This window comes from Trichechus manatus, unplaced genomic scaffold (assembly GCF_000243295.1).
Source record: "Trichechus manatus latirostris isolate Lorelei unplaced genomic scaffold, TriManLat1.0 scaffold00052, whole genome shotgun sequence".
In the NCBI taxonomy this organism is placed as follows: domain Eukaryota; kingdom Metazoa; phylum Chordata; class Mammalia; order Sirenia; family Trichechidae; genus Trichechus; species Trichechus manatus.
Window position 1 is genome coordinate 14,927,806 of NW_004443988.1, and position 13,650 is coordinate 14,941,455.

General features: G+C 38.8%; 1 protein-coding gene across 11 annotated transcripts in view; it reads right to left on the reverse strand.

Annotated features, from left to right (window-relative positions):
* MYO5A (myosin VA) overlaps positions 1 to 13,650 on the reverse strand; it is a 272,641-nt gene that overhangs the window by 15,572 nt on the left and 243,419 nt on the right. For 10 of the 11 annotated variants that reach the window (XM_023732489.1, XM_023732490.1, XM_023732488.1 and 7 more), the window contains 3 exons: positions 11,570 to 11,716; positions 5,591 to 5,745; positions 1,658 to 1,747 (listed from right to left, as the gene is read on the reverse strand). In XM_023732489.1, the coding sequence (XP_023588257.1) occupies positions 1,658 to 1,747; positions 5,591 to 5,745; positions 11,570 to 11,716 (392 nt within the window). Of the gene's footprint in view, positions 1 to 1,437; positions 1,498 to 1,657; positions 1,748 to 5,590; positions 5,746 to 11,569; positions 11,717 to 13,650 lie in introns of those variants that run through there. The other variant, XM_023732493.1, reaches the window with a different exon arrangement.

A 13,650-nucleotide genomic window follows, 5' to 3' on the forward strand; every position in this document is an offset into this window, starting at 1 on the left:
CACAACCTTGCTTGCTGAAAGTGAAGAGGACTTGAAGCACTTACTGATGAAGATCAAAGACTACAGCCTTCAGTGTGGATTGCTCCTCAACATAAAGAGAACAAAAATCCTCACAACTGAACCAATAAGCAACATCATGATAAACAGTGAAAAGACTGAAGTTGTCAAGGATTTCCTTTTACTTGGATCCAAAATCAACGCTCATGGAAGCAGCAGTCAAGAAATCAAACGACCCACTGCACTGGGCAAATCTCCTGCAAAAGATCTCTTTAAAGTGTTAAAAAGCAAAGATGTCACTTTGAGGACTAAGGTGTGCCTGACCCAAGCCATGGTATTTTCAACAGCCTCATATGCATGCTAAAGCTTGACAATGAATAAGGAATTCCGAACGAAGAAGAATTGATGCTTTAGAATTATGGTGTTGGCGAAGAATACTGAATATACCATGGACTGCCAGAGGAACAAACAAGTCTGTCTTGGAAGAAGTATAACCAGAATGCTCCTTGGAAGCAAGGACGGCGAGACTTTGTCTCACATACTTTGGACGTTTTATTAGGAGGGACCACATTCTTGGTAAAGTGGATGGTCAGTAAAAGAGAGGAAAACCCTCAACAAGATGGACTGACACAGTGGCTTCAACAATGGGCTCAAACATAGCAACAATTGTGAGGATAGTGCAGGACTGGGCAGTGTTTTGTTGTTGTACACAGGGCCGCTATGAGTCGGAACCAACCTGATGGCACCTGACAACAATAACATGGGGGAATTCTGATCTGTTAGTCCTATCCTCTCAGGGACCACACCTTGGTGGTCTTTGTGTTTCCCATCATTTGCCAGGGCAGTCCTCTCTCCCCACTGGGTTCTCAGAAGGTGCTACTGATCAGTTTCTCTGTCTGCCCTCACTGCAAAGTATGGGAGGGGAGGGGTGGAGGACAACAGTTAGGGACACAGACTCTCAGAGCCAGAAAGACCAGGAATCCCAGCTCTGCTCCTTATGGCCGAGTAGACTTGGGCAAACTGATTAATCTCACTGAGCTTCAACTGCCTCATCTGTAAAACCGGGTTATAATTCCTTCTTTATAGAGATGATGTACAAATTAAAAAACATAATATATATTAAATGCTGTATGGTACAAACTAAGCCTTTAATAAATAGTAATTATTAATATTGTACATAGTTTTTGAAATCTGCTGAAGTGTATCAAACAACTGATGAACACATCATTATAAACAAAATCAGTATTTTTTGACAAATCAATATCCAAAAAGAGACGTATGTTAACTTTCATCACCTTTAACATACTGTGACAAGCCTAAATTGATTAATATCTTTAAGTATTTCAATATTAGTTTTTTAAAAGTCCACTTCAACATATTGACAAAAAGCTTCATTCTTGGTAACTATTCACTGACCAATGCTCATCCTCTCTTTCCTGTGCTTTCTCGTAATATAAACTCTCAGAGTGAAGAAATCATGGTGCTCCCCAATACACTGTTCTGTAGATAATGAAGACGAAACAGAGCCATCAACTTTCAAGCCACCTCTGATTGGGGTTACTAAAATAACAAACAGGTAAACATCTTATGATTTTAAAATTGTCCTAAAAAAGAACAGAGAAAGTATAGCATACTGATTTTGTGATCAAGGTTTTCTCACCTCTTCTCCACTGTACTGCTTCAAACAGTGCAAAAATCGGCATGTGTTAGAAAGCCAGAAGGAGACGGTTTCAAAATCATCACCTCTTTTCTGAAACAGAGAAGAAGTCTAAATTTGCTTTTTCCTTAGGGAAATAACCTGAAAAAAATGGAACAGATACCAGAAAGCTAACAGAATTCCAACCACTGGGTTCTCTGGTTGGTTGTTACTCTGCTTGGCATCCATTTTCCTGCCATTAGAAAAATGATTCCCCACTCATTCAGCTGATGGTAACATAGCCGTCCCATTAAGCTGAAAAAATTCACCAAGTCACAGCTCACCCAAACTTACTTCCCTTGGAGTACTGAAAGGACTAAAAGCAAAAACGGGAATCAGAAATATCGTAATAAAAAATATCAAAAAGAGTTTGAATTACTTAAACTCAGATTAGGTTAAAAATCTTATCAGTAATAAGGTAAAATTTCTGAGCCGTGAGTCAGAGATAGGAAGGAGGAAGTCTTGTACTGAGCTGGTCAGATAGGGGGCGCTCACCACAGCTGGGCCACAGTGGCAGGAAGAAGATACAGACTGACTCATTGTGCCTGAAAAAGACACCGGCTGGGAAGTGCCTTTCAGCCATAGGGGGCTGATTAACAGACACACTGGAGAGGATCATGATTTTGTGAATGAGACCATCATTGACTAGTTTGGATATGCAAATTCACAGAAATTTCAATGTTTGTCTACACCTTTGCCTGGCATTAAATGGCCATGTTTTGATCTTACAAGTTCATTCAGTTTTTTCCCCCATTATATCATCTATTCTAACAACTGTAGTACTACACCACAACAGAATTTAGGTTCTTAGAAGCTATGTGAGAATACTTGCCTTTTGTTCTGAGGTCATGGCTTTTATGTACTAAAAGTTAGTAGGAGAAGGATATATGCGGAAAGATGGGGTTCTTATAAGATTTTTTTTTTATATACCACAAATAACAAAAAAAAAAAGCAAAATGAAACAAACTAAAGCCCTTGAAATTTTATTTTCCTAAAGAGCCTTTTTTTTTTAATCTTAGAGAATATCAAACCTATGTAACTTAATTTTTTTAGCTGAGACAAGTTAGTTAAGGTCCTGACTTTACCACTAGCTAAATACCTGATAGACTAAACTATACATTCTTCCAGTTTTAGGAAGATTGCCAGAAAGTTAAAAAAAAAAAAAAAAAAATGACACTCTGATAATCAGAAAATCATCCTATGGCTTAAGCACAGATTTGATTAAAAATAATTTACTCTTTCCAAAAATGTGTATTTCACTTGTTCCTTATGGTGGCTTTGGGCTGAGCTAACAAAGGCCATCAGCTCAGGATGGCATGTGAGAGAGATGTTACTAACGTACTTCTCCAGACAGTCTTCACTGGTTTCTAGACAAGCTGAACTGCAGAGATCCTCAGAACAACCTCAGTTAGGACCTTGTGATTGCATCCGTACTAAAGAATTACCAGATAAAGTCGATCAGAACCTAAGGAGAAGACTTCATTCCAGAAATAAGTCACGATCTGTTTCACTAGTGGGTTCCAACCTTTGCTAAGATAACTTTTAAACAAATTAACCCTACAATTTCTTTCAGCACGGACACTAAGTGAGGCCTCTGTCATCTTTAAAAAAGGTATTCTATATTATTTCAAAATATAAGATCAATTCATTTCCCCAAGGTCTTGAAGAAGCAAAATCCCACAATTAACCTTTGATAAGATATTTTGCCCAATCCAGTCAAAGTCCAGGCGCAGGACCACGGACAACTACAACAGACTGACTGGTATCGGGTGAAGCTGAAATCATGAAGGCTTTCACTTTTCTTTCATCTGATTTTCCAGTTCAGCCATTTCTTCCAGGTAAAAGTCAGTGACCGACACAGGCTACGATGCCAGATTGTATGATGTGTACCATTGTCCTATAAAGATCATTTTTCACTGGTTATGATTGCACTGGATCATCTGGACAGCAAGCTGCTGTGGTCATGGGGAATTGGCTTGTATACAAGGCCTCACGCTGTGATAGTTTTACATGTCATATCAAACTTTCAGAATGTTGGAGAAGTGACACTAAGGAGAAAACTGTGGCTGTATCAGTTCCTCTGAACTGACCTTCAAGTGGAACAGACGTGGAGACAAATCCTGGTTCTGCAGCTTGCTAGGGGTTTAACCCTTGAGAAAGGTACTTGACTTCTCTGTTTCTCAAATTCTTCCTCTGTAGAATAGGGATAAATTATCCTACTTCACAGAATTTCTGTCAGCCTTAATTGCTATTATGCAATACATATTATCCAATTTATCTGTGGCAGTGAGGTGGGTAGAACTTTATTTTCCTATTTTAATTTATTTGGGAAGCGTAATAAGGGAACAAAAAAATAAGATCACTTACTTTTTTGGCAATTTAAAAAATTTTGAAACTGAATGCTGACTCTCTCCTCAAGAAGTCACGAGATCAAGTTTGCCAAAATAATACTTTTACAATGAACAAACTATATCTGGTCAAAATTAAACAATCAATCAATTTTATTTCTTATACCGCTCAGAGGGAAAATAATTAAGATCAACTCAAAGCTTTTTGCAGTCTTTGATTCAATAAATAAAAATTATTTGTGAGATTAAAAACTACATGGATTTTCCATATATCTTTGGCTAGTTATGCGTGTTAAGAGCCCATATGAAAAAACCAGTTACTAAAATCAAAATATGTATGCAAGACACAAATACACTTCAATTCAAAACAGGGATGGGAGACAAACACACATTTTAAATGGTGTTAAAATAGTGTTAAGTTCTAGTAACCGCTGCTTGAAAATCTTCATATAATTTGGCCCAATAATCAGTCAAACTAGATAGATGTCTCTTCAATAAAGATCAGGGGAACAAAATTTATTATTTAGTTTTGTTGCCTTTTTTGTAGGAGCTGACTTTAGAAGCTGTAAAACTTGTACTTTATGTAAGTGCAAGACAGCATCAATATACCAAAAATTCTACAAGTTATATTTGGAAAGCATCCACCAATTTTTAATGGTAAATCTTTAGAAACGCCACACTTTAGTAACCACTGTAAAATGCAATTACATTGAATATGTGCACAATGGGTATTGACTGAGAGCCAGTATTTGTCAGAAGTTCATTAAAGACGTGAGAGTGGAGGTAGTCCACTGGGCATAGTAACTGTCCATTTATCTCCATCCTTGGAGTTCTCACTGAGTTGGATAACCAGAAAGCAAAGTACTTAGAGTACATTAGCTTAGCTCCTCACAGAAATACTCGAGTTAAAATTAAGTATAATGCTAATTTGCTTTTCTGGAGAGTCAAGAGGAAGATTATGCAATATGACTCAGTGATTATGTGGGCTTTTCTGCTCTGTTATATAATTTTGCTGTCTTTCCTAAATCTTTCCTTTCTGATTAAGACCTGCGTTTTGCTTCTCACATGGAACCAGGCACCTTAGATAACAAGGAAATTTTGGGGTGAGCTAGAGAAGAATAGGAAGAAAAGTTGGATGAAGAAATTTAGTGTTTTATCAGACATCTTTTTCATATAACGAGCCATGTGTTACTGCACTCACCTACCATCTCCTTTAACTACAACATCACGTTCCCTGTACACTGCATACATGGATTCCACTAAATACTTATAATTCAGTTTCAAGTAAAACCCAAAAGCAGACTATTTCTGTCTATGAAGAAACAATCTGCTTTACAATTAAAGGCAATTGTATCAGATTAATTTTTATTTCCGTTCATCTTGAACCCTGTTTTGAAAGAAGGCACACACATTGTAAGGCACATCCAAGTTAACAATAGAAGTTATCAGTTAAGACTGGAGACTTCCTTCTAATAAAGGAAAAGCACATCTGTGTACATTCCATCACCATTAATATTTACTATGAGAATTTTGTTGAACATGAACTGACCTTCAATACTTTTTTGATGCTGTTAATTGTTGATGTTAGCAATGACCTTACTTTCTGATCATCATTTAGGTAGTCAGCATGTCGAACACACATAAACAGGATGTACGCTGGTAACCCAGGAATCAGATTGACTGCTACACCACGTGGCTTCAGTTCTGGAAAAAAGAAAAGAAAAATAATCTTATATAAAAAGTCTTCATGAGAAATGCACTGTGAGACATAAAAGCAAAGCTATCATGAAAGAATTCAATTATTCAGGGTAAGTAGGTCACATTAAAAAGAAAAGATATTTTGATAGCTTATTCTTGAGGTTGGGGACATATGAATCTTAGCTGTCTATAGAGTGACAACTCCCAAATTTATATCTCCTACTCTCAACTCCAGTCTCGTGCATTAACTGCCTTCTTGCTATCTCTGCTCAGGCAGATCAAACAGCCTATCTCAAACCAAACTCTTGATTCCCCATGGAACCTGCTTTCCAGTAGTTTTCCCCATCTCCATAAACAGTAGTTCCAGTCTTCCAGTTTCAAAGGTATAAACCTGTGAGTCATCATCTTTGACTCTTTTCTTTCACATCCCATATCTAATCCATCAACAAATCCTGTTGACTCTACCTACAAAATATATACAGAATCCAACTGTTGTTGTTCTTAGGTGCTGTTGAGTCGGTTCCAACTCAAAGCAACCCTACGTACAACAGAACGAAACACTGCCTGGTCCTGTGCCATCCTCACAATTGTTGCTATGTTTGAGCCTATTGTTGCAGCCAGTGTGTCAATCCATCTCATCAAGGGTCTTTCCCTTTTTCATTGACCCTCTACTTTACTAAGCATGATGTCCTTCTCCAGAGACTGGTCCCTGATAACAAGTCCAAAGTACATAAGATGAAGACTCACCATCCTCGTTTCCAAGGAGCACTCTGGCTGTACTTCTTCCAAGACAGACCTATTTATTCCTCTGGCAATATTCTTCGCCAACACCATAATTCTAAAGCATCAATTCTTCTTCGGTCTTCCTTATTCATTGTCCAGCTTTAGCGTGCACATGGGGCGAGTGACCTTAGTCCTTAAAGTGACATCTTTGCTTTTCAACACTTTAAAGAGATCTTTTGCAGCAGATTTGTCCAATGCAGTGGGTCATTTGATTGCTTGACTGCTGCTTACATGAGCGTTGATTGTGGATCCAAGCAAAATGAAATCCTCGACAACTTCAGTCTTTTCACTGTTTATCATAATGCTGCTTATTGGTTCAGTTGTGAGGATTTTTGTTCTCTTTATGTTGAGGTGCAATCCATACTGAAGGCTGTAGTCTTTGATCTTCATCAGTAAGTGCTTCAAGTCCTCTTTACTTTCAGCAAGCAAGGTTGTGTCATCTACATACCACAGGTTGTTAATGAGTCTTCCTCCAATCCTGATGCTGTGTTCTTCTTCATATAGTCCAGCTTCTCCGATTATTTGCTCAGCATACCGATTGAATAAGTATGGTGAAAGGATACAACCCTGACACACACCTTTCCTGATTTTAAACTACACAGTATCCCCTTGTTCTGTTCGAATGACTGCCTTTTGGTCTAAGTACAGGTTCCTTATGAGCACAATTAAGCATTCTGGAATTTCCATTCTTTGCAACCTTATCCATAATCTGTTACGATCCACACAGTCGAATGCCTTTGCACAGTCAATAAAAACACAGGTAAACATCTTTATTGTATTCTCCGCTTTCAGCCAAGATCTACCTGATATCAACAATGATAATCCTCATTCCATGTCCTCCTCTGAATCCAGCATGAATTTCTGACAGTTCCCTGTCGATGTGCTTCTACAACCCTTTTTGAATGATCTTCAGCAAAATTTTACTTATGTGATATTAATGATATTGTTTGATAATTTCTGCATTAGGTTGGATCACCTTTCTTTGGAATAGGCAAAAACAGGGATCTCTTCCAGTCAGCTGACCAGGTAGCTGTCTTCCAAGTTTCTTGGCATAGACAAGTGAGCACCTCCAGCACTGCACCCATTTGTTGAAACATCTCAATTGGTATTCTGTCAATTCCCGGCGTCTTCTTTATTGCCAATGTCTTCAGTGCAGCTTGGACTTCTTCCTTCAGTACCATCGGTTCTTGATTATATGCCACCTCCTGAAATGGCTGAACGCTGACCAAATCTTTTTGGTACAGTTAATCTGTGTATTCCTTCCTCCTTCTTTTGATGCTTCCCATGTCATGATTTTGCCCATTTAAAAAAAATACAAAAAACAAAAAAACCCCATTGCCATCGAGTCGATTACAACTCATAGCGACCCTACAGGACAGAGCAGAACTGCCCCATAGGGTTTCCAAGGAGCGGCTGGTGGATTTGAACTGCCGACCTTTTGGTCAGCAACTGTAGCTCTCAACAACTGCACCACCAGGACACTACAGAATCCTTCAAAATTGCAACTTGAGGCTTGAATTTTTTCTTCACGTCTTTCAGCTTGAGAATGTCGAGTGTGTTCTTCCCTTCTGGTTTTTGAACTGCAGGTCTTTGCACATTTCATTATACTACTTTACTTTGTCTTCTGGAGCTGACCTTTAAAATCTTCTGTTCAGTTCTTTTACTTCATCATTTCTTCCATTCGCTTTAGCTACTCTACGTCCAAGAGCAAGTTTCAGAGTCTCTTCTGACATCCATTTTGGTCTTTCTTTCCTATCTTTTTAATGACCCTTTGCTTTTTTCTATGTATGATGTCCTTAATGTAATCCCACAACTCATCTGGTCTTCAGTCATTAGTGTTCAATGCATCAAATCTATTCTTGAGATGGTCTGCAAATTCAGGTGGTATATATACAAGGTTGTATTTTGTTTCTCGTGGACTTGTTTTAATTTTCTTCAGCTTCAGCTTAAACTTGTATGTGAGCAATTGATGGCCTGTTCCACAGTTGGCCCCAGCGTTGTTCTAACTGATAATATTGAGCTTCTCCATCATCTTTCCACAGATGTAGTTGATTTGATTCCTGTGTTTTCCGTCTGGTAAGGTACACACATGTATAGCTGCTGTTTATGTTGCTGAAGAAAGATATTTGCAATGAATAAGTCGTTGGTCTTGCAAAATTCTATTTCATGGTCTCCTGTGTCATTTCTACCACTAAGGCCTTAGTTTCCAACTACTGATCCTTCTTTGTTTTCCAACCTTCACATTCCAATCACCAGTAATTATCAATGCACCTTGATTGCATGTCTGATCAATTTCAGACTGCAGAAGTTGGTAAAAATCTTCAATTTCTTCGTCTTTGGCATTAGTGGTTGGTGCGTACATTTGAATAACAGTAATATTAACTGGTCTTCCTTGCAGGTGTATGGATATTATCACTGACAGCGTTGTACTTCAGGATAGATCTTGAAGTGTTCTTTTTGATGATGAATGCAACACCACTCCTCTTCAATTTGTCACAGACCATATGATTGTCTATTCAAAATGTCCAATACCAGTCCATTTCAACTCACTAATGCCTAAGATAGTGATCTTTAGGCATTCCATTTTATTTTTGATGACCTGCAATTTTCCTAGATTCATACTTTGTACATTCCACGTTCTGATTATTAATGGATGTTTGCAGCTGTTTCTTCTCATTTTGAGTCATGTCACATCAGCAAATGAAGGTAGTGAAAGCTTGACTCCATCCACATCATTAAGGTTGACTCTACTTTGAGAAGGCTGCTCTTCCTCAGTGTATTTTCAGTGCCTTTCAATGTGTGGGGCTCATCTTCCCACACTATATCAGACAATGTTTTGCTAATATTCATAAGGTTTTCACTGGCCATTTTTTCAGAAGTAGACCACTAGGTCCTTCTTCCTAGTCTGAGTCTGAAAGCTATGCTGAAGCCTGTCCACCATGGATGACCCTGCTAGTATTTGAAATACGGGTGGCATAGCTTCCAGCATCACAGCAACACCCAAGCCACCACAGTATGACAAACTGACTGATGCGTGGTGGCAGAATCCAATTGCTTCTCACCAATTCTGCTAGGTAGTTTAGGCCACCATCGTGTCTCTCCTGTATTGCCACAATAGCTTTCTAACTGATCTCCCTGATCCATCCCTTGCTCCCCAATAGTGCATTTCCCCACACAATAACTAGAGTAATTCTCTAAGAAAATGTAGGCAAGATGACGTCACCCCTGTTCTAAAAAGTTTCTAAGTAGTTTCTCATCTCCTTCATTTATAAAATCCAAAACCCTCCCCGTGGACTGCTAGCACCTATGTGACTGGTCCTGTTCCCCTTACCCCCAGCCTCAGGTCACTCTGCTACAGTCAAACAGGTCTTTTTGATGTTGTTTGAACTTGCCAGGCATGCTCTCACCTCAGGACCTTGTACTTACTATTTTTCTGCCTAGAATCTTCTTTCCTCAGATATTAGCATGATTTGTTTCTTCATTTCCTCTGATCTCTGTCCAAAGATCACCTTGTCAAAAGCCCTTCCTGATAACTTTGTATAAACCAGTACACCTGCCTTCACTCTTTATCCTTTTAACCCCATTATAGATTTATTGTGTTTTTTCTCTACATTCCTCCTGCTAGAATATAAGCTCTAGAGAATAGGGACTTGAGTTTGTTCATTACCCAGTACTAGAAAATGCCTGGTACATGGCAGAAGCTCAGTAAATGTTTGTTGAACAGATGATTCTTTGTTAACTCTAGCACTTAAAAACCAGTGGCTCCTTAACATTTTTGCAAAATAAAGATCGTGTTGAAACTTACATGCCTCTGCACCTATATATAGTACCAAGTTTAATGCCATGAACTCCAGGAACATTAAATCAGGTATAACTGCCAATCATATTGCTATCACCTTGGCCCCTGAGGGGAAGAACACTATGCAAAGTCTGAGTTCATAAGCTCAGCTCCAAAGTTATGGATATGTGAACTCTCTAATTATTTCCTATCCCCTCTGCAGAGTTCCTTCTGCAGAGCCAGCAGGCTCATGCCCAATCTTAAAGGCCTTATGCTGCTCTGAAACACCACCTCTGCTCCCATCCCAGTTGTCTGTCCTTTCCTTCTATTGCCAAACCTTTTTCTTAACTCCTTTGTTTCTTCTCTATTATTATTAAACTGTGTTCCTGGACATATTAGAGATATACTTTTCTAGGTAAGTAAGGAAAAATGGAAATTCAGGTATCTAAACAGCCTACAGCAGTGAGTACTGTTCAACTGTGGCTATACTGCAGAATCTTTTGAGAGGTTTGTAAAAAAAAAATGCTACACATGGCTAGGCTCTCCCCGTAGAGATTTTGATTTAATTGGCCTGGAGTGGGGGCCATACATTAATACGCTTAAAAGCTTCCCAGGTGATTCTAATATGCACTAGTTCTAGCCTCAAAGGATCCTTAACAGTGGATCTGTCTTAGCTATCTAGTGCTGCTATAACAGAAATACCACAAGTGATTGGCTTTAACAAACAGAAGTTTATTCTCTCACAGTTTAGAAGGCTACAAGTCCAAATTCAGGGTGCCAGCTCCAAGGGAAGGCTTTCTCTCTGTTGGCTCTGGGGGAAGGTCCCTGTCTCTTCAGCTGGTTTCCTGGTTCCTTGGAGATCTCTGTGTGGCTTGGCATCTTCCCCCATCTCTTCTTGTTCGCTTGCTTGTTTAATCTCTTTTATATCTCAAAAAAGACTGACTCCAGATACACCCTACACTAATCCTGCCTCAGTAACATAACAAAGACAATCCATTCCCAATGGGATTATAACCACAGGCATAGAAGTTAGGATTCGGAACATATATTTCTGGGAGACATAATTCAATGCATAACAGGGTCCTAGGCACTGTCCCTGCAGCCTGACTGATAATGCCTGAGGTGGCCAGGACACTCTTCCAGCACTATAATGGACAGTATGTAGTGATGACTGCAAGAAACTCCAACGTGGGATATTTCAAAAATTAGTGACTTTTTCCTACCAATAACACATGCACCAGACTTTTATCCCATGCAGAAAATACTTACCCAGAATCAGGTTCTTAACAAGTTTTTGCTCATCCTCCTTCTTGTATTCCAGCATTCCTTGGAAATCCTTTTCTTTCCTGGGAATGTTGACTGGACGGATAGGTTCATCAATGATCTGTCCTGGGGATATGCTCTCCATCTGGCCCACTTCATGAGGAACGAAAAGAAGAAAATGTTTTCCAGGCAGAAAAGATGGGCGAGTTTTAGCTAACTAAAATTTAAAATGAAGTCTATAGGGAAAAGGGGGTTAACGGTGATGGAAAAAATGCACTGATTAAGGGTAAGGTTGCACAGCTGATTATCTTAAGTGCTGTCAATAAGTTATACACCTGTAAAAAGTTGAGCTGGCAAAGGTTGTGTGATAGATATATTTACAATGACAAAAAAAAAAGAGTAGCTGCTGAAGCTGCTTGTTACAACCAAATACCTCATGGGATTTGGTTCCTTGGTTTGGAGGTTTAGGGTCATAGTTTCATGGGACATCCCAGTTAATTGGCCTAATGGTATGTTTGGTGCTTCTGTTCTACCTCCTAGTTCTTTGTGTAGTGCCTGGGGTCTTAAAAGCTTGCAAGTGGACATCCAAGGCACAACAAGAAGTATCTATCCACTGGGAGCAACAGAGGAAGAAGGGAGAGTCAGGAACAGGAGGAGGAAATAGAATGTGTGTTTGATTGCCTCCATGAACAACTGCCTCCTTTGTCATGAGACCAGAAGAACTGGATGGTGCCCGGCTACCATTACTGAACATTTTGATCAAAGATTCCATAGAAGAATCCTGATCAAAAGGGGAAAAATACAGAACAGAATTTCAAATTCTCATGGACTCCAGACTTCCTAGAGCCATGGAGGGTGGATTAACCCCTGAAACTATTGCTCTGAGATCATCTTTAAACCTTAAACCAAAAACGTCCCCTAAAGTCTTCTTAAAACGAAACAATAGTTTAGCTTAACTACTAAAAAAAAGTCTGCCTTGAGCATTATGCTCTTTTAAGAACTATCTATCTATATGGGATCAAATTTACAACAGCAACTCAAAAAATTAGCTAGGAACCTTAAGGGGTAGTGAGCTTATGTTAATGGAGGAGGAACAACTCTGAAAAGGAGGGTGAGAATGGTTGCAAAAACTCGAAGAATGTAATCAATGTCACTATATTGTACATGTAGAAACTGTGGAATTGGTGTATGTTTTGCTGTGTACATTCTCAACAGCAACAACAAAATAAATTATTTTTAAAAAAATGAAGTCTACAACAACAGAAATGTACCATATTTACCACTCAACTGCCCCTGCTTAAAGTATTTTTTTCTATGGGTAGATAGATGTCAAAATTTATACTGTAATGTCACTCTGACAGCCACTAGTCCTTGACTATGACCAATTTCAAAGGTCCTTACCTGATTCAAAACCTTTAAGGCTACTAATAGTCACTTGTTTTGCAGAAAGACTGAAGGTCCTAAAAGTAAGTCGTTTAACTTTTGGTTAACTAATCAGTAACTATCAGAAATGTTAAAGATACTTAGACGTTAATTCACAGAAGGGAAAACCAATATTCTACCAAGCAGCAGCAAGAATATAAAAGATTTCCCCTCCTATTTAGCTCTACGAATCTAGTCACTAAAGAAAAAGGACATTTACTAGAAATGCATCATTGCAATCATTCAGACCACATCGAGATAGCTGGCAGAATAGTGCTTCTCCACAACAGTTGATGTGAAAATGTATTATTTTTCACTAAGACGTCATAAAGCAAAGATCTTTCTCCTCCCACCCCTCATTCACAAAAAAATTATGAGCAGATAAAACAACTCTATTTAATATATCCTAAATACTTTCCGGTTTTGTTTGCTTGCTTGTTTGTTTTTAGTAGAGTGCTAAAAGACCTACTGTGAAGTTGCACCACTGAAGCACAACCCCCTTCAGATGCTAAAAATGGTCACTGTTATCAATGGCAGCCACTAGAGAAGAATTATGCTGAGGGAAAAAAATGTCTCCAATTTCATCTCAAAATTGAAAACTGAATGGGAAATGCAGGGGAGGGCAAGGGGACATGAGTTATCATTATGTTTGTAGAGAGAGAGGC